Source organism: Platalea leucorodia (assembly GCF_965183815.1).
Source record: "Platalea leucorodia genome assembly, chromosome: 7".
NCBI classification, from domain to species: domain Eukaryota; kingdom Metazoa; phylum Chordata; class Aves; order Pelecaniformes; family Threskiornithidae; genus Platalea; species Platalea leucorodia.
The window spans coordinates 5,264,613-5,286,172 of record NC_138829.1 but is presented as its reverse complement, the minus strand read 5'-3'; the positions used below and the strand labels follow the sequence as shown (position 1 = coordinate 5,286,172).

The following is a 21,560-nucleotide window of genomic DNA, read 5'->3' as shown; positions in this document are numbered from 1 at the left end:
AAAAAATGAAGCTTATGTACTCACAGGGACCGCATACAAAAAGGGACGAATACACAGATGCAAACAAAGCACCGAATTACCATTAAGGAAATTAATTTTAAGAGTCACAAAGCATATTATTCCTGGAAATTGCTTTTATTTAGCAATTATATTAACACCGCAAGAAGGCAGTTGGCACCGAAAACAAACAGTTCAATTTAAAACCCAGGGAAGTGAATTAACTGAAATTTCAGGGCACTCACACCTGAATCCACTCCACTACCTTGAATACTTAAGAATCCTCAAGCAAAGGCTTAGGTTTTTGTTTGCTGAGGAGCAGAAGAAAGGAGATAAAAGAGTAAGAGAAACTGTTTATTTTTGAAGTTATTTGTGTGTTTTTGCAAATCAAAGTTAAACCCTGACAACCAACCAGCAGGGGAAAAAAAACTGAAGGAGTCAGTGACAATACTGAGATAATATTTTAATTTTTTTTTAAGTTTTTTTTTTTTTTTCCTGTAAAATGGCTTGTACTTCCACAGGTACAACAGCAAAGAAATTAGTTCAGTCCATTTCACATGGTGTATAAAAGACCAATTTTACAAATATACCCCGAAGTTTTAACAGCTGCTAACACTGCTTAAAGGTAAACACCACTTCTCCAAGGGACAGGGCTCGCTGTGCGAGCGAGGCTTTTCCTACGGCTGTGCCGCACGAAGGAGCCTTCCCGGGGCTCTCCACGCATTTGATCCAAGAGGAAAGCGATCCCCATCCCTCGTCACCGTGCCAGAACCAGGAGGGACTTCCCGGTGACTCGGAGACTGGCCTGCCCGCCAGGGAAGTATCAACATGCCCCGTTAAAAGGAAATCTCGACAGCCACCAGTTTCACCTGTAGTTTGGCTGCCCAAACTCATGTTTTTGTTCCGCTGCCAATAAATGAAAACTCTGATCCACGCAGAAAGCAAAGCTCTGTCGTTACGACCTGCTGAGGCCGACTCCGCTGTGCTTTCGAGACCAAAAGGCAAAGACTGCAGTCAATGGGACGTGGCTTGCACAGGGCCGGCAGAACTACTGCGGCTTCATCCTAGGAACTCCCCCCTCTCCACCCCCCAACCCTCAAAAACCAGCCTTGCCTTCTACGTTTTTCCTTTTAATTCACAACGCCAAGTGTGAAGACTTGTGAAGAGTGCTTATAAAAATCAGAATAATGAGAAAACTTGTAAAAGACATTTGCGACTCCAATTTATATTTTCCTTGAAGAGATAAGCAAGCCCGAAGGTACCTATTTAATTGTTTGTTTTCTTTCCAAGCTGTATTTACTTGCCTTACCTGCAACTACATAGATAAATAGAAAATTAGAGGAGCCAAGAACTCACAAGAGGCTGAAAACTGAGCAACCGAGGAGGAGGAGGAGGAGGAATCCTTGGCCAGAACGCTGCAGAAGAGCTGGGCTGTCCACACCTATTCGGCTCAAGCGCCGTACAGACGTCTGCTCCTACCTGCTCCGACCAACAGCGTCGATTCCACTTCGCATCCGATGCGGCACGTTAACAACGGTCTCGGGGAAAACAAGGCTTCACCACCCATGCCAGAGCATTCCTTTACAGAGAACGGACAAGCACAGCTCGTTTCAAAAGTGTATTTGCAGCTCAACTTTAAGCAAGAGCAAGAGTCAAGCCAGGTCAGTTTTCCTACCTAAAAATGCATTTAAAAGCCTCTACCAGTTCTCACGATGGGCAGATCACTACCAACAGTTCTCTGACCCCAGAAAAGTGTCAAGACTGTGAGCTGGATGAACAAAAACATGATGGTCTCAGAGAAGCTTCCTTCTACTTCCAGAAGACCGAAAAAATGGTGAGCAAAGCCATCAGCTGCTGCAGCGGCACTAAAGGGGGAGTTACCACAGTTGAAACCAACAGCTTGTTTTGGATGGTGTGTGGAGTTAAAAAATAAATAAGTTCTGCGATTGCAGTTTCTCGCTACGATACACCCAGCACCCCCGCTCCCCGGTCAGGCTCTCAAGCACAGCCCTCAAATTCCAGGAATTGCCATTAAACCACCAAAGTGTTTTGTGGGGAAGATCGCAGCCTTTCCATTTCATCCCGGAGCTTCCTAACGAACTGAGGAGAACCTTTTAGAGCACGAACCAGGCCTGAAAGTGGCAAGAGCTACAATCACGTTTCTGAGGGGTTCCTGGCATGCCTTTGCTTCAAGGTGGCTCTGTCCCTACTGGAACCAGCCCGACAGTGGCTTTCGTCTTTTCTGAACCCCTCTCCCACCCTCACAAAGAAAAAAAATTCCTTAACTACTCTGCCAGTACAGTACTATTACTGTACCCTGAGGCACAAAGTGACCACACTTGAACAAAACTCGTGATTAAAATGCAGTATCGTGCTAATTCTTTTGCACAACTTGGACCACGACTCAAAATAAGAGCAACGCTTACCACTCAGTCCTATCTATTTAGAGTTCAGCACTCTATCAAGAAGCTGCCAGGAAAAAGGAAAGTGTTACAGCTCCAGTGTGCATGGATATGACAGACTTTTTTTTTTTTTTTTTAAGATCAGACTAGAAAAAATAGTTTTAGCTATAAGTTTCGCACTCAAAGCTGGTTTTGAAGCATTCAAATAGAATCAATGATAACAGGTGAAAAAAAATCCTTACGGAACACATTGCCAGCATGTGAAATGGTATGCAAGAAATATCATAACACGGAAATAATGAAATCACTTTCAAAACACAAGTTTGAGGGTGGTTCTCAAGTTTACTCACTCCAAACAGAACCGGTCTTATATATCCAGAAAAAGCTTTCTCCTATGGAGTGACCAGACCAGTGAAGGTGTGTGTTTACTGAGGAGAGAAGGGATAAGCAGCCAAAGGGTCCATCGTTTGATCGGAGCAGCGTATGTGGCAGTGGCGTTTCAGAAAAATAATGCTGCACACATTTCTGCCTTCCCAGTAAATCCAGCTCTGCGGGACTCGCCCTAGATTTGAATACTGGTTAATGGCAAAGTACCTGGATTCACGCAAAGGAACTGTGGAAGTTTGTTTCCCAGATAAGAGGGGAGTTTTCCTTCCTGCAGTATTGCTTGTATTATACAGCATTGCCGAAAGAAACAAAAATCTTGCTCAAAACACAGTCTTTTCAGACACTTCCCTCGGATACAAACCATTAGTCAGTCTTCATGCAAGCCAAACACACCACAACCAGACGGTGTGCTGGTGTCTCCAGTGAGGATTCCTCTACATTCACTTTGCACCGGGGGTAGCTATACGAAGCCCCGAAGCAGCCATTAAACTGCAACAGCAAAGGAAGAAAGTAAAGCAGCTCGATAGCGGAGAAGCCTGGGAACCTGCGCCTTTACAATCCGTTTACGCTCAGAGGGAGACTACGCATGCAAGTCCCGATCGGCTCGGCTCAGCACAACAGTTGCCACCCCAGACCTGCGAAGCTGTCGTACACGGAGCTCAAGACCTCTGGCCACCAGCGTTAACACACGGCTCGTGGCCTTCATTCAACAAGGAACGGCTCCTGAAACGCGTGTTCTCATAGCATCTCTTGTGAGAAACAAAGCTGAGTATTTCACAGAGTCCAATAAGAACGAGGTGGAGGTGAGACTGCCTCTCGCAGATGAGGTATATGCTAAATAGAAATAATGCTGCAGTATGCATATGGGACCTGAGGAACTTGTACTGAATAGAAACAAGGAAGAGGCACCTTCACGTTTATGACAGAAACCACGAGAAGGAATTGAAGGCCAAAGGCGTTTCTCCCCAATCTGGTTGGGCTGCCATTCTTGATGAAGATTAGCCACAAGGCTGTCTTGTGGGAGTAAGGACTCGAATACGGAATCACAAGAGGATCTCATTGAAAAGGCACTAGGAAGAAGCATACAGTTTTAGGTTAACAAGATTAATCCTATTTCCGATCACTGAGTGGGACAACAACTGTACAGTTTGGGATTTTTAGAGAAAATGCTGCAGGAAAAAAAAATAATTTTAACAGCAAAAGCGTAAAAAGAAAAGTAAAGCTATTTTCAAATTATTAAAATGCTGAACATTTATACAGCAAAATTATATTAAAAACAGCAGCAGACAAAGTACATCCCATCACCATTGGCAAGGGACATGTAAAATGTTTATAAGGTTAACTATAAAACAATTTTACAACCAAAATATGAACAGGCCAATTCAAGTATATATATACAGCATATATTAAAATCATATAAATTATATATTTATACAAAGGGCACAAATATAGCCAAAAGCTATAGTTGATTAAACAAACTGAGCTTGAATGATCAATTTCATCTAGAGATGTTATAATTTTCTCCCAAATTCTTTTTTTTTTTTTTTTTTAAACCTGGATAGATTGATACCTCAGATACCAAGAGTACAGAAAGCAAAAGGAAAAAAAAAAAAAAACCAAAACAAAACACACAAATCAAAGAGTTATCGTTCTGTATGAAATGAAGCTAACAGTGGGTGGGGTACATCTCATGAAATTCTGATTTAATTATTTCCATAGTAAACATTTATCAGATCTCTTAAAAAGTCAGGAATTTCAAGTGATCCACTTCAGATGTACCACCCTGGTGCATATATTTGATTACATTTGAATGTTGTTTGATTTGCAAACATTTGAAAAAAAAAAAAAAATGCATACAAACACATCTCAATCTGCAAAAAAAGGTGACAGATGGCAGCAAGTTGAAAACTGAACAAAAATACTCGGCTGAACTAGAAACGATGCTCTCCTTACAGCATTTTGGCTAGTAAGTGAGCTTAAAAAAAAATAACTTATTTTTAATTGCTTTTTTATTTCAAAACATAACAGCATATAACCACAATCCATTGAAGCACTTGAGAATCTAAACAGTCCCATCCGTGGGCTTATATTTAAGCACACACTAAGTGCTTTCCTGAATTCAGGTCTATGTAAATAAGTTCTGTGTAAGTTGTACCTAAACCTTCTGTCTTGCTGCGGCACTGCCCCTTCATTAATGCAGTTTTTAAAGGCTCACTACCTCTCAATTAACCCAATGGTCCTGGGCATGCAAGGAGCAGTTAGGGCAAGCTAAGTTAAGCAGAAATAAAAAGGCCAGACTACACATATACAGAACATTGGCTTAAAAACCAGAACGAAGTATGTAAAAAAGTAAAGCAGTTTCACCAGATGCAGGTTAAACAGAGGGAGGAAAAAAGAAAGGAAAAAAAAGAATCAGCCATATACCATCCATAATGAACAGTGGATATCTATTACACTGAAAGGAAATCAATGCAAACAGGATTTCCTCAGTTTCAAGTAATCCTTGATGCCTTTTTGGCCAGCTGTGTTATATCATAATAGATATTTTAATAGCTTTTATACTCTACAATTGAGGCAGCTAATTTTTCTCTTACATATCCAATTATCTCTAGTGAACATTCACCTATGGCTGTCCACACATTCTGTATTAGCTCCTTGAGAAACTATTCAAGTTAAATTATATTGCAAATTAAAGACAGTTACATTCTGTATGTTCCTTCTAGATTTGAAAAATAGGTTTTAAAGGCTTGTCAAAGTTTCGAAGAAAAAAAACCTTTCCATTAAAAAAATCTTAGCTTAAAAAAAAGCATTAAGACACCTTTTTCTGATCCAGGGTACTAATAAAAAGATTACAAATATACTACAATTTGACCAAGAAGACTTCATGAATATGCTGCTTTTGAGCATGCAACACCACTGATATCTGTCGAGTTCCAGGTATCAATGTATCCCAATTCCACCACAGTCCCTCACAATTTCCTTGTCGGTTCCCCATCCCCACCCTACCACCCTATTAATAACATTATAAAAAAAGGTAAAATCTAGAGTTAGTGGCAAAATCTTCACAGTAAATTGTTAAAGAAAATGTTATTGTGGTCATTGCAAGGTGATATCAGTCAATTGGACCCTGAAAAATTAGCTTGATGCAGTTGTGTTCCCCAGACAGTTGTGTTGCACAAAAAGGGCAGGCAGCATGAAATGCATGAGTACCATGAGGCAGTGGGATTTGAGACCAGTATTTTGCCGATTTCTCAGAGCACACATGTCCACAAGGGGTGAAAGCATGAGTTGGAGGACCAGCATCCACATAAAAGCCTGCTTCACAACCAAGCCAAAGAGGCACATAGGGGCCAATGGTTCTGCACATAGGACATTCCCGCTCATTGGCTTCTGTGTCACTGCGATGTCCCCAGTTGTGATAGCCATGAACATGACCGCAGCTGAGGTATGCCCAAGGCTGCTTCTCTTCTACCACATCTTTACGGTTGATGCTGGGAAATGCTAAAGTGTTTAACCCAACAGGACACTGTGGTCTGGCAGCGTTTATCTCCTGTCGCAGAGCTTCAATGTGTTTCTGAGTTGGAGTGTGAAACAGTCCATCTGCCGTTCTCCACAGAAGGGTGGCTCCGCACAGGTCAATCAGAGAGCCATCTTGTAGGACGTTGGTCTCATTTTCTACCTAGTGGGAGAACACAAGGATAACTAGTTAAGCCTGAGAGCTTTTACAGACAACTGAGTTAGTTCTGTAAACATGTTGTCTTTCTCACCAAATGGTTACCGTCCCTTAGCATGCTAACTAATTTTGTCTTATTGTTTCCTTGTGGCCACCCCATTTGTCTGGATCCATCTCTTGTCTCTTATCCCATATTTAAGATTATAATGAGCATTGGTCTCTTATTGTTGAAACACTGGAACGGGTTGCCCAGAGAGGTGGGAGATGCCCCATCCCTGGGCACATTCAAGGCCAGGCTGGACGGGGCTCTGTGCAACCTGGTCTGGTTGAAGACGTCCCTGCCAAGTGCAGGGGGTTGGACTGGATGGCCTTTAGAGGTCCCTTCCAACCCAAACCATTCTGCGACTCTATGATTCTGTGCTTGTACAGCAGGTCCAAAATTTGCACCTGTTACACACTATGGCAATACTAATTATTATACACGGTCTTCCTGCCTGTCATTCTTTGGGAAAGGTATTACATTAGTAACCACTAACTTCTTCACTGTGCTGGTTTCAGCTGGGACAGAGTTAATTTTCTTCCTAGTAGCTGCTATAGTGCTGTGTTTTGGATTTAGGATGAGAATAATGTTGATAACACACCGATGGTTTAGGTGTTGCTCACCTAAACTAGTGAGCTTGACTAGTGCTTACACTGGTCAAGGACTTTTCAGCTTCCCATGCTCTGCCAGGTGGCCAAGAAGCCGGGAGGGAGCACAGCCAGGACAGCTGGCCCAGCCTGGCCCAAGGGCTACTCCATACCACACAACATCATGCCCAGTATAGAAACTGGGGGGATCACTGCTCAGGGACAGGCTGGGCATCAGTCAGTGGGTGGTGAGCAAATGCATTATGCATCACTTGTTTTGTATATTCTTTTATTTTTACCACTACTACTATTATTATTTCCTCTTCCTCTGCTGTCCTATTAAGCTGTCTTTATCTCAATTTTGAGTTTTACTTTTTCCCCCCCCAATTCTCTCCCCATCCCACTGGGGCAGGGAGGGTGAGGGAGCAGCTGTGTGGTGCTTGGTTGCCCACTGGGGTTAGACCACAACATTCACAAACACCCCCTACCTCTGAGCATGCAGATTTTTTCCTCTCTAACAGCGAGTCTCTGTATGCCTTTGTCATGTTTAAGGAAAGTCATCACAGTAAGAAGAGGAAACTTGCCATTCCCTAGGGGCTGTATCAGCAGATTGCTCCCCTGGAATTCTTTGCCCACGTAGACTGGCAGAGGCTGCTCACGCAGCAAAAGATCCTTTGTGGACTAAAAACTGCTACCCAGGACAGACCAGCTGTCCTGCCACTCAGGTACCACCGGTTTTTTGGCTTGTGGCAAGCAGAAAGCATTTTGCAGAAGCATGAACTCCCACAGCGTACCTCATCAACAGGGGAACTCTTCCACAGATGCGCTAGGGCTAAATGACAAATGCAATACTAGCTACACGCACAGGTTCTTGCGGAGATTATCCTTACAGCAGAGCAAATTACCAGCTGCATTTCTCAAGTCGCAAGTTCTGCAACTGAAGCCACACGGGCTCAATGTCTGAACAATTAACCACCCCAACTCGTTAGGCTCTTTGTTTAATGAGGTATTCCACGCAAATACAGCCCCAATGTGCACTGCCTAAAGGCTTCTCTCATCTGACTAAAAGCAGATACTTGTAACATTTTCAAGGGATTATGCCAAACATGTTGTACTTTGAAATATTCTTTAATTTATTTTAATGGCACAAACATATAAGCAACTTGTGCTATTGCTACCAGTTTAGTAGTGATGAATATATATTAAGAAGGTTCTTTATGAAATTAGAGGAAAAACAAACCTACTGCCTGGCTTTATACATAGAAAGTGTGTAGAGAATACCGCTAGGGCAAAACAAATACCCTGAACATTAAGTAGGTCGCATGAAATCATCATGTCTGCCTAAGAATACTATGAATGACAACCAATTTGGCATTTACATTTTAATCCAGGTTAAATTCACAAATTAACTGTGGGTCATCCTTGCACAAAACACCTAGATGGCACATTACAGACTACAGATAAAAGGTCACCAGTGTAAAGTACTTCCAGCAGAAAAATTCAGTGTTTCAAGTAGAGATGAGAGAAGCCCCGATTTGATGCACTTTTCAGATAATTCCTTCACAAACAGCAAAGCAAACACTTTCTCGTATGCAGTGTGTTCAATTCATTATACAGTGTGCATTTGGTTTTATGAACCCAATCAACGAATACCGATCACATCAATACCAGTGTGCCATGTAATTTTATTTAAATGAGAATTCAAGTCATTTTGGATGCAGAGAAGGGAATTTATTTGTTTTAGTATTGCCTTTCTCTAGCAGCACTAAAAAGGTGCTTTGCTAACCACGTACAAAGGGCGCAATTGCAACATCATCTGTCCCAGTCCCCGAGGCGATGTTTGCCTGCCATCATTAAAGTGACAAAGCAATTTATGTACTGCAGGCTGTCTACGGAAAGCAGAACAAAATTTTCGAACTCCATTTTCCTAACGCCTTTAAGCAGTCAGTATTCTGCAAAGTTGGAAAGTCAGTTCAGTGCGAGTATATGGGACACCTCTCTAACACCATCAAGCTCATGGGAACTAAGGTAGGAGCAGAAAAGCAACCTTGGCATGAAGAGAAGGATGTTCCCCCCCACCATGCACCTTTCTCTGTCTTTAAACTCGAGCGGCTGGGTGATAAAGTTACAAAACAGATGGGGCATCTTCAGGGTCAGTGAAGATGCCCCTTGAACATCCTCTCACTCCCTGAATCCTAACAAAGAGCAGGAGGAGTGAACCACAGAGGCTTTTCCAGGTCTGCAGGCAGCACAGCATCCTAACCTACCCAGAGACGAAGAGGACTTCTGGGAAAGCTCATCTGCTCGAGTGAAAATACGGCTGGCTGTACTTCACTGGGCTACTTCTACATGTTGTTGTTTGACTTTTCTTTTTTTCCTTGAGGGCAGGGGGATGAAGGAAGAGTGATGATAGCACTCTCCCTCCTAGGCTCCACAGACCTTGGGAAGGGGAAAGAACGAGAGCGCTATGGGAATTCCCTTTCATCTTCTATGGAGAAGAGGACACATTCTTTCACAGGCAGCTCCCTCCTGGTTATGTATGCCACCGGTCCCTGGGGCAGCTGACATCTCTCACTTTTGGCAAAGGCAAAGCCCATCCTGCTTCACAGGATAAAACAGGAGTATACTTAGCAGTATATTCTCTTCTTGCAGGGCTTCTCTTATCCTAGCAGCAGGTAAATCAAACAGAAGCTGCATTATCCAAACTTGTTTTGCATGCAAGTGGGCTCTTCCTTTCAAGATAGTACTGCAAAAGACAGCTCCCCATGCAGTAACTTCCAGATGTCCCCATGTCCCAGGAGAACATTTCAGAGGTGGAGATTCAAGAGCAATGTTTATTTAGCTTTTACACTCTATGCTATTTGAGTTGCAAAAGTGACATTAGCAGAAAACTTAGAGAGCGTTCTCCTGTATAAGCAGAAACAGCACAGCAGTACAGAATCTACTGTAACGCACATCTACTTATATGATTTCAGTGTCCACTACCCGGGGACGACCCTATTACATAGGGCAGGCGCCCTATGACTGCCTCCATTCAATGCCAGGAAAACAAATATCCCTCGTTTTGTTTTAGTTACCAGTTACTTTCAACTTACCAGTTTCCCCCTTTGTTGAGCAGATCTGGTTTCCCGGAGAGTGTACACATCACCACAGACAGAGATTTCCCGCCAAACTCCAGGTTTAGACTCCTCAGTGAACCCTCCTTTTGGATGCATGACCAGCACCCCATTAGTTGTCAAGCCATCCATGTGGCCATCAGGATTTTTCCACTTTGCTGCTTTTTCCTGCATGCGACAACCACCCCAGGAAAGAAAAAGTTTGTCTAAAAGTTTATGGACTAAAGTTTTACATACTGAAGTTTTACTAGCACTGTCTAAAACACAACACTTCCTCACCAGCTAGCAGTGCTTACACATAGATTTATAAAAAAAAGCATTTTTAAGAATACCTCGTGCCAGAGTGGTAACATCTTTTGCTTATGCATCTTCAGTTACTATTCTATCTTAAATAATAATATTTTTAACTCAGTTGAGTGCCTCTGACTGCGGGTCAGGTAAGAGTTAAGGCCTCAAAAGGTCAGCAGCATATTCCTGACTACCAAAATGGAAAACCACTGCAACAGGCACTTTCTTTTCCATAACACAGCTGATGCGCTCCTCGGTCTTCAGCACTCAGAACTGCAACAGCGGCTTATTCACAATGAGTATCAAGAATACATCGAACAAACCTAAAGAAAATCCACTAACAGTTACTAAAGTAGAGCTTCATTGTTAAAGACAATTATGACCATGAATCCATGGTGGTAATAAATCTGGCACATAAAATCGCAGTTTCTACTTAACACTGCAGCTGGAACACTGGAGTAATAAAAGTCTAACAACGATATAAGTTATCAACTAGTACAAGGGAATTTTGGGGTTTGGAAATAACAGAGAATAAAACACAGAGTTTGCTCGTACATAACAATTATAAGTAGTACTTACACCAAGAAATATATTTTTAGAAGAGTCAAATCCAGCTGCAAAAATCCTTGCGGTATATGGTGGGCTCCTGTCACAAACAATCCTGCATGCAAAACGGGATATGGTGCTTTGCGTAATCTGGGTTTCATCATTATTTTGACTTCCAGAAATAGTATCTGTTACTACAAAATCTATGGGGCTTTCTGTTGATCTCCCAACCTGCAAAAAAAAAAATTAAGATAATAGCATAATTAGAAAGAGCCATAGAAATATCAATTTTGCCAAGTTAATGTTGATGACATCAGTAAAATATCTACTGAATTTTTGGATGGCAAGATCCAACCAGAGACTAATCTGTCTTTTCACATTTGTCCTAGGCACAAATACAGCTCTGCTGGTTTTGGCTGGGATAGAGTAAATTTTCTTCCTAGTAGCTAGCATGGGGCTATGGCTTGGATTTGTGCTGGAAACAGTGTTGATAACACAGGGATGGTTTCGTTGCTGCTGAGCAGTGCTGACACACAGTCAAGGCCTTTTCTGCCTCTCACCCCACCAGCGAGGAGGCTGGGGGGCACGAGGAGCTGGGAGGGGACACGGCTGGGACAGCTGACCCCAACTGACCCCAGGGATCTCCCACACCGTATGGCGTCATGCTCAGCATATAGAGCTGGGGGAAGAAGGAAGGGGGACGTTCGGAGTGATGGCGTTTGTCTTTCCAAGTCACCGTTGCACATGATGGAGCCCTGCCTTCCTGGGGATGGCTGAGCACCCGCCTGCCGATGGGAAGGAGGGAATGAATTCCTTGTTTTGCTTTGCTTGTGCACACGGCTTTTGCTTTAACTATTAAACATATTATTAAACTGTCTTTATCTCAACACATGAGTTTTCTCACTTTTACTCTTCCAATTCTCTCCCCCTTCCCACCGGCAAGGAGTGAGCGAGCCGCTCCATGGGGCTGAGCTGCCAGCTGGGGTTAAACCACGCCAACATCACTGACATGACGACACAAATTTTCACTTACTACAACTGATGTACACGCTTGCCCAACACAGCTGCAATGAATTGTTTGACAGAGTATTGTCAACGGCATGGAAGTACTAGCACCTTGGTATTTCATAATCCAACCACAGCAAATTACTTACCACTATATTCTATCAATTAAGAAAACACGAGCTTGAAATGGCAAGTTTTATTCACGTTTCTAGTTCCAAGTTAATTTGCCATGAAAATAAAGGAATTTTTTTTACATCTAGAGCTTGGTTATTTTGATACATCATAACAAAAAGCTACCCACCTCCATGTTTTCAGAATTTGTAGTTCCAGAATAGAAGAGTTTTAAGGTAAAACCCACAATGTGATTAAATTTATTCCTAATCATGCGTGTGTATGACTAAAGAAATGAAAAAGCTTTCTTCAGCAGAAATAAAAACACAGCTGATCAGGAGACAAGAATATTTTTCTATCTTGACATCTATAAATTTTAATTCTAAAACTGGAAACATCTAGGCATCTGGAACAGAAAACTTCATTACAAAATGGACAGAGGGATCTGACTGCCAACCATACAGTAAGACTTTATCAATACTTCTACAGGCAAATTAGTGTTACACCAGCTTTGAGCATAACCGGGAAAGTGGACCTGAGGAACAGGGAGTGGAACAGAATATTAATTCTACAGACACCTTATGATCGAACAGAAGAAAATTAAGAATATTCTTCACACAAAACTACCTTCAATATCACGAATCTACATTTATATAAAATAACCTTCTCACTAAACGTGATCTCATTGTCCCCCAAGAAGTTACATTCTGCTTAGCTTCTTGCTCTTCAAAGCCAGCTATGGGAAGGCATGTATGGTTCCATCATTAACAAACACCTCTGCAAACTACATTAGCTGTAAAGAAACATTATTCAAGAGTCAAGGAAAGTGATATTATTAATACTTAACCCTCATCACAACTGAACTGATAGCAACAGTTACAGGCATCTCTCCCCTACTTCTCTTCTGCTTTCAGTTCTACTTGCAGTGTTAAACGCGAATATGTGTCAAAATTCACGTCTTAAGGGACACATCCAGTTACTTTCTCCATATCACAGGTCTCAACCTGAGTATAAAACGTGATGAGCTTACTGCAGAAGTGGCAAGGAAATACTAAAACAGGCCTCATCAAAAGCATGCACTTCAATTTTTCACCAAAAGTAAAGTGGTGACTATGAGAATACCCAAGATAGAGTTTAAAAACTGTTTAATATGGGACATTTCTGGTTTATATAACCTGGCATGTTGAAGCTAAAACTTAAAGCTATATTCTCCTTCCTCTTACAGTATTATTTCTAACAGGCTTCTATTTCTCATCCAATGCAATTCCTGCTAAGACTCAGCACCAACCAGCAGCAGGAAGCTTATTCATAATTTTTCACTATCCTCTGTCTGTATGTGAAGTCTCTTAAAGGATAATCAATAATGAACATGAAGTAAATTTATTCATAACAAGTTTTTTGCCTTTTGCAGTCTCTCAAATAGATCACTCACTCAAAGCTTTTAGATGCAATTATGAGAAAAACCTGCCTTATTTTCCCTTAAAGGATGACAAAACACACATGTGTTGCTCCCAGTCCTGCTCACTTCATACCAACCAGTCAACATGAAATCCGAGTATGTTTGGATATAAGCATAAAAATCTATATACAAAGCTTTTATGTGTTTTTTTTAAAATCTCTGAAATTACATGTAATATTTTAAGCAACAAAGTAATTATTTATGTATCTCATTTGTGTCACAAGTATGTCTATACAACACCAAATATTTTAAGCATTTGGTTTATCTTTTGGTTTGGTTTTTTTTTTTCCTCTTGAAAAAGCCTTCTAGTGGATCAGTCCCATGTATTGTGCTACATTTCAACACTAACATTATTTTAAGAAGTGCCCTTCAAAACACAGCAATTTCCCCACGCTCCGTATCAATTCAAGATTTTGTGTTTGAGATCATCAGAAAAGAAAGCGTCTCGGGAACAAATGAAGAACGTGATGCTACCAACATTTATCCACCAAAAATTTTAACTTATCTGATGTTGCAGTCAGACTACAGTCACTACAGACCTAGTTCCATTTTTCAAAGCTACTCTTTACAGACTTTATTACTCATTTTTCTTCCATTTTCCTCTATAGCACAAAAGCCTTTATTCTTTTCAGTAATTTTAGGCTATATTTTGGGACTCTTCTTGTTAACGGTGTCATATTCTATATTATTTCATTAAGTTACTTCCAATAACAAACCATAAATCTTCTAACTGATGCGTAAGACAGCTTCTGTTGTCTACACTACAGGTTATTGTTAAAAGCTGTGTAAAAGCCAGGCAGTCAATCAATTTGCTAGTGTCTACCGTCAATCAAAGAACTGCTATTAAAAATACTCACTCCTGAGACAACACAAAACCAGACAACCTGCCAGCAGGTAATTTAACAGCTGCAGATTCCTGGACTTAACAGAGTTTCACTCTGATGATAGGGAGAATTGGACCATGCATCTTCTGAAGGCCTGTCCTTCAGGGGGGGAAAAAAAAAAAAAAAAATCAATTCTTCATATTGAATGTACCTGGTTCTTGTATAAACTTGCAGTTATTTAGGGTACTGGCTACAGATTTTGGTTCCTTGTAGTGGTACGAACAGGTATAACCAACCCATTCTTGTCCAAGCAAACCATGAAGGAACAGGTTCTACTCCAACAGATGCATCATCAACAGAATGGTTACTAAACTCTGAAGAAAGTCTTCATTTTTAGCAGCATATAGACGCTGCAGCACATAGATTTTGGGAGATGCCAGATGGAACACTTAGGACATTCTTTTTGTTATTGCATGAAGAAATCTGATCTGTATGTCACTAAGACAAAGCTATAGAGTAGCATTTGTATACAAATTTCACTACAGAATTACATTAAGAAAAAAGAAAATGCACACACAACACAGCAGAACAAGTTGGGGGGAGGAAAAAAAAACCAAAACCCAAAAAACCCCACAAACATATTCCCAAAACCAAGTACAGGGCACAAGAACAGAATCATATGAGGTGTGCAGGACAACCTTCCAAAGCAGCTGAACACCCGCAAGTTTCAAATCCCTGCAGCAGGAGGTTGTGAAACCATTTAGTTAAAGGGATCCACCAGGAGATGTTTGTCAGGTGCCTGAGCAGGATACAAGCAAGCAGGGAAGACAAGAGCACCCATTTCTGCATTGTTTCCAGCTTTCAAGAAACAAGAATATGCCTGGTTAGCACTCTAAGTAATGTTTTCAAACACTCTTTTAAGAGTATGCTTACTTATAAATAACTCTTCATGTTATCTTCAGACAAGAGCTAGTAGAACAGGGGGTAGGACTACTCCTGTATGAAACTCCATCATGCAGCCAGTCAATATGCACATAACCTGCATGGTTAGCAAGTGATGCGTGTCTGCGTGGGGGCACAGGTAGAGTATGTGCATGGTGATTTAAACCACTTATTAACTGCTGAAGTCTATGCATGAAAATATGGTCATTTTCATTTTATTACGGAAAATGTCAAGAAAATTGGTATTTAGACAGCCTGAACACTGTTCTTCAATGCCTCCTGAATTTCTTTACTGCCCCTTGTATAGTCTCCCCACTTTTTCCATATGTGCCTCACTTCTGATAAGAGTCTACTCATACTTCTGCTTCGTTATGAGCTTGGAAAGCATAAAATAAGAAGCTACTCTGGGTTTGCAATCTTCAAAATTTTCCAGTTTGTTTCTGGAAAAAAAAAAAATGCGGAATACAAGTCACCAACACAACACATCTCATGTTTTCCTTCAAAGAGAAGGACTGACAACAGACTCTCAAAGTGGAAGAAGGCAAAAGGTGGCAGCTTTTTTGCAAACTGTGAGTCTCCCTCATTTTCACGGGAAATCAGCTCTAACCCAACGGATTCAGCCCTTACAGGTTATAAATGGTACCTGACCAAGAAAGCAAAGACCTCTGCCATCCCTCTTCCCTATTTCAGGTCCCACTAAGGTGTTACTAACAACCGCCATTCTAAGCTTCTCACATTCCTTACTATGGTTACCTTAGTGAAGTCATGCAGTCCTACTATCCCATTTTACAGAGGGGAAGATTGAGATTAAAAAAAAAAAAAAAAAGCTAAGTGATTTGCCCAAGATAATATATGTTATCAGCAGCCAAGGAGGGGCCTCAAGATAATCCTGTGGTCCAGGCATTATGCTTCCCTTTTCAGCTTCCACATCCTTGGCAGTGTTCTACAAAAGCCAGGAAAACACATTTGAAAAGAAAACAGCGAAGAACTCCAAGAACTGTCTATTCAAGCAATGCTTGATCAACAGGACGGTTTTACTCTGTGGATCAATAAAGACAACGCGGAATTTGCCATCGGGTACCACAGGGCAGCACAAAACAGCCCTCAAGTAACTCTTCTCTGACTGTCTACAATCAGATTACTGAGAATAATTAAAACCTAATGGCTTATCTAAATAATAGAAGCCTCTTCAGCTGCTGTCTGGCATCACTTGAGCAGCAAGATATTGCCACAGTCTACCAGACTATTCCTTTTCCCGTTTTCACAGCTATCAGACCCTCGAGGCCAATGCTTGCAGTGCGATTCTCAGAAGACAGCTACAGAGAGTGGAAACATGAACCAGGACACAGTGCTTGAGATGAAGTTGAGATCAAGTCACAGCATGACAGCCTACACATCTCAAGACAGAAGAAAGACTGCACTGAAACCAGGAATTTTAACAATACGGAAGCCTTAACCCTGACACATTAGCCATTTGATGGGCTACCAGAAGGACTGAGACACACTACCAACACAAAATTCCCCTCAAGAAGTTTTACTGTTATTAAGATGGGACAGTTTGACCTGTTACAAGCCAAACCAGTCATGTAACTACAACCGTATGGGAGATAACTGAACCACAAGCAGCCTCTCACAGGTGAATTAGTACATGGGCCAAAATTAGGGCTTTTGTGACATTTCACCAGGCACCCGAGAGCTGCTGGCAGGAGAAAGCAGGATCTGTGCTTGTAAAGTGGCAATAGAGATGCGCACTGCAGTGCCAGCCGTGGCAGCGCAGCAGGGCTCTGGGTCGGGCAGCGCAGTCCAAGCTGTCTCAGCGCACCACCCTGGGCAAACTCCTCCTCTACTCAGCACCGATGGATCCTGAAGGGGAGCAGGGGAAGTATGTTGTTAGCTGGGCTATGCTATGCTTAACCAGCCTTTTCCTCACTGAGCCAAAAGCCTGCTTTAGATCCAAAGCATCCTTAATTAGATCTCTTAACCTACTGCCTTCGACAAGGGTCACCTGAACTGCGGTCTGTGGAGCACTGCTTTGCCTATGCTGTATCTCCTCACCTTGGGCCGCTAGATTTCATTAGGGTGACAGCTAAGCACCTCAACCTACCTAATTCCTTATCAATATCCCCCTCCCAAGTAAAAGCTGTAACTACCACTAGGACATTCTGCAATCAAGAAAAACGCCGTCTATACAATACGACCAGAAAAGCTGCTATTCTGCAACTCTTCAAAAATGGTTTTTCAAAATTTACATACAGAAAAGTTTCACTGGAGTTACTCAAGGCACAAAAGCATCTTGCAGAGATAAACAAGTATCACACGGTAACCCAAAACGATGGGTTACATTTTCCTTTTACTAGTTAACATAGAAAAACCTATTTCAGTTCACTCTGGCCGTGTGATCCTTTTCTAACTACCTATTCATGCAGCACCACATGAACAAGACTGTTTTTTATCAGTCCCTATTTAGACCTAATTGTTCCAAAGTCACAATAGGAAAATTTTTATATAGAGCAGAACACAGAAGCCACATGAAGCAAAAACATTTTCATCTTGACAGAGCCATTTCCTCTTCTGTCAACAACACCCAACTCTTGACCCTTCTAAATATGAAAGGCTGAATGAGGAGGGATAACAATTAATGATAAGATGCTCTAATTACAGAGGTCACTGACAAGACAGACCCGATTAGTCTAGATCGGAAAAGGTTGTGCATGTTTGTTTTCCTCTGAGCTTGAAGTTTAAGTTTGTATGGAATTTCTGCTCTGATTATATATATGAAAATAAGCATTGCGCAAGAAAATAACTTAGGTTACCAGAACGTTAGATGATGCAGAAAAACACAAATGTATACATGGGAGAGTAAAAACATGTTGCATAGCAGGTAGCTTAGAGAAACTCGGCACAGTCCCCTACACCATTTGTTATATTTGCACACCCTTCAGGAACAGTTGTCTTTATCATTCTATCACCAGGTTGTCTCCTTTAGTGCACAGCTCCCATATTCTCCTCCCTGCCTTTGCTTTTACCTTCCTCCTTCCCCATCCCATGTCCTGCTCCTATCCACCTCCTTTTTACTCCAGCTACTTGATTAGCTGGAGGGTGGGGGGTATATTCTTATGCTCGTTCATGAATCCAAACAGAGCACACATTTCTTTCTAGTACTATTTGTACAGTTGCTACACTGTCCTTGCAGAAAAAGCAGAGTACAGTGAAGGCAGTAAGGATATTAACAGATGCTGGTGCTGGTTTGAGAAGAGCAGACAACGCAAAATTTCAAATGCCCCCAATATTAATGCAACTGGGTTCAACCATGAGAACTCCACAGATCACAGAAAATACCCAGAATAATATAATGCAGAACCGTGGTTCCATATGTTGCTTTTGAAAAACAATGCATATATTGCATAGAGTCTTACCTGAAACATGTCTGTATCTTTATCATGAGTATACTCCACTACAACAGTCTGGTTTCTGGATAACGTGTAAGAGATACTGTGCTGACCTTTACAGCTGATCGCCTGTTGAATAAAAAAATATGTTTATTATACACAGCTTCCACATAAAGATTATAATCAAATTCATTTCACTATATAAACACCTTTATTATGATCAGGAAAAGCAGTGTATCGTAACATTTTATTACAAGGCTGGGTAAACACATACAATAGGATTTTTTGTTTTGTTTTTAACGGAAAATCCCACTTGTTTGTTTCTAGTTCAAAAGTACCCAATACCTACCATTTTCATGGTTTAAGACTCCAAACACTTGGTTTTCTCTCTGAAATTATACTAAGTTCCTAAGCCTCATAGGAACTCGCACCCCAGCAAAGACCTGGGGTTTAGGGTTCTTTGGTTTATTTGTTTTTCTGAAGCAAACAAGCAATACAATTGATTTCCAGTTAAAAGTGCCAGGATTTCAGAGGTAGGGATATCATTAAGGTTTGAGCAGATTTCTAAGTATATCAAATAGAGTCTAGCAGTTTTATATCAACTGTGATGAAAAGCAAGCACTTTCAACCGGCTTTTCCTCATTAAAGGGTACTTTTTACTACCTGCCAAAGGAAACTGATTCTCTATAGATACGGATATAGCATCAAAGACTAAGTAGTATGTCAGTATTTAAAACAAGACTAGAAGAGGACAACTCCTGTTATTCTACTGTATCTGACTAGGACTGAATTCGTTACTTGTTAAGACTTCCCAGGTTTACATCTCTAGGTTGTCTTTTTCAAGCACATTTTACCAGCCCAGCAGGTACAGAATCATAGAATCGTTAAGGTTGGAAAAGACCTTAAGATCATCAACTCCAACTGTTAACCTATCACTGCCAAGCCCACCACTAAACCACGTCCTCGAGCACCACGTCTACCCTTCTTTTAAATACCTCCAGGGATGGGGACTCAACCACTTCCCTGGGCAGCCTGGGCCAGGGCCTGACCCCTCTCTCCGTGAAGGAGTTTTTCCCAATATCCAACCCAAACCTCCCTTGGCGCAGCTTGAGGCCGTTCCCTCTCGTCCCATCGCTTGTTCCTGGGGAGAAGAGACCGACCCCCCCGGCTCCAGCCTCCTTTCAGGCCGTTGCAGGGAGCGATGAGGGCTCCCCTCAGCCTCCTCTTCTCCAGGCTGAGCCCCCCCAGCTCCCCCAGCCGCTCCTCCCCAGCCTTGTGCTCCAGCCCCTGCCCCAGCCTCGCTGCCCTGCTCTGGCCACGCTCCAGCCCCTCCATGGCCGCCTTGGGGTGCGGGGCCCAGCGCTGAGCACAGCATTCGAGGGGCGGCCTCACCAGTGCCCAGCGCAGGGGCACCATCACCTCCCTGCTCCTGCTGGCCACACCATTCCTGATACAAGCCAGGGTGCCATTGGCCCTCTTGGCCACCTGAGCACACTGCTGGCTCATGTTCAGCTGGCCGTCGACCAACACCCCCAGGTCCCTTCCCGCCGGGCAGCTCCCAGCCGCTCCTCCCCACGCCTGTAGCGCTGCATGGGGTTGTTGTGACCCAAGTGCAGGACCCAGCACTGAGCCTTGTTGAACCTCACACAGTTGGCCCTGGCCCATCGATCCAGGTGTCGCCTGCAAACTTATGAGGGTGCCCTCGATCCCCTCATCCAGATCATCAATGAAGATATTGAACAGGACCGGCCCCAACACTGAGCCCTGGGGAACACCACTCGTGACCGGCCGTCAACTGGATTTGACTCTGTTCACCACCACTCTCTGGGCTCGGCCGTCCAGCCAGTTTTTAACCCAGCGCAGAGTGCACCCATCCAAGCCGTGAGCAGCCAGCTTCTCCAGGAGAATGCTGTGGGACTTCACGGAACAGGCATCGCTCCAACACAGGAGCAGTCCCAACTCAGAAAGAGCAATAAACAGTTTTTCCTTGATAAACACAGAGCCTAGCTGCCGTACCAGAGAGCCGTAAGAAGGGGCAGGGCCCAGAAAGCCTTTCAAAACCTCCGAGACTTGACATACAAATTTTTTGTGGCACTGATGATCGTTTCTCAAGCTTAAAGACTAACGCTCACTTCAAATGATTAAGCGGTGTCAAAGTATAATTGCACTAGCTGTACAATGTAAGTGCACTAGTAAAAGCTTCAGGACAGAGGGAAACAAGCTGAGAAACTACATGTAACAGGGAAATATATGTAAATATAAGGTCCATATAACTGTACACAATTATGAAAGGTAATGACTGTTACTGCTCAGAAAACATTTTGCAGACACTTAAGTATTGAATTAATAGGTTAATTAAAGCTTTCTCCAAGTTTTCTGCTAAGGGGGGTAATTTTCTAGAAGAGGTTCCCTCACTAGCTCCATTCCTTCATGCTGCTCTTCACCTACGAAATTCACAGATGGGGACAATTAAGCTAAGCAACTAAATATACTCTGCTCATCTGTCTGTCATCCCTCGCAAAAGTCTAAATGATCCCAAAGCTACAGATCCATTAATAAACAAATCATTAAAAGTCTTACTGAATGCTGGAGAGACTAAAAACACCCATGTGCATCCTAAAAGCCTACTAAGGGTTAGCAAAAGTATTTGACAGAACTATTGAAAAAAAAAACATAACGAAATAATTTTTTTTTGTAAACCATGTGCATTTGCAGCAACAGATTAGAGACGACTTTTACAACATGTCTCTTGCTGAAAGCTCTTAGCAGCTCTAACACCTGCTAAAGATTTAGG

General features: G+C 42.2%; 1 protein-coding gene across 2 annotated transcripts in view; it reads right to left on the bottom strand.

The window, feature by feature from the left end:
- Positions 1-21,560, bottom strand: part of PELI2 (pellino E3 ubiquitin protein ligase family member 2) — an 87,298-nt gene that overhangs the window by 2,805 nt on the left and 62,933 nt on the right. Inside the window, exons 3-6 of one of the 2 annotated variants that reach the window (XR_014228784.1) lie at positions 18,794-18,895; positions 11,070-11,267; positions 10,182-10,370; positions 3,696-6,465 (exon numbers count right to left, since the gene is read on the bottom strand). Coding sequence is in view for 1 of the 2 variants with exons in the window: in XM_082317850.1 (XP_082173976.1) it covers positions 5,899-6,465; positions 10,182-10,370; positions 11,070-11,267; positions 18,794-18,895 (1,056 nt within the window). In the remaining variant the exon portion in view is untranslated. Of the gene's footprint in view, positions 1-1,091; positions 6,466-10,181; positions 10,371-11,069; positions 11,268-18,793; positions 18,896-21,560 lie in introns of those variants that run through there. The other variant, XM_082317850.1, reaches the window with a different exon arrangement.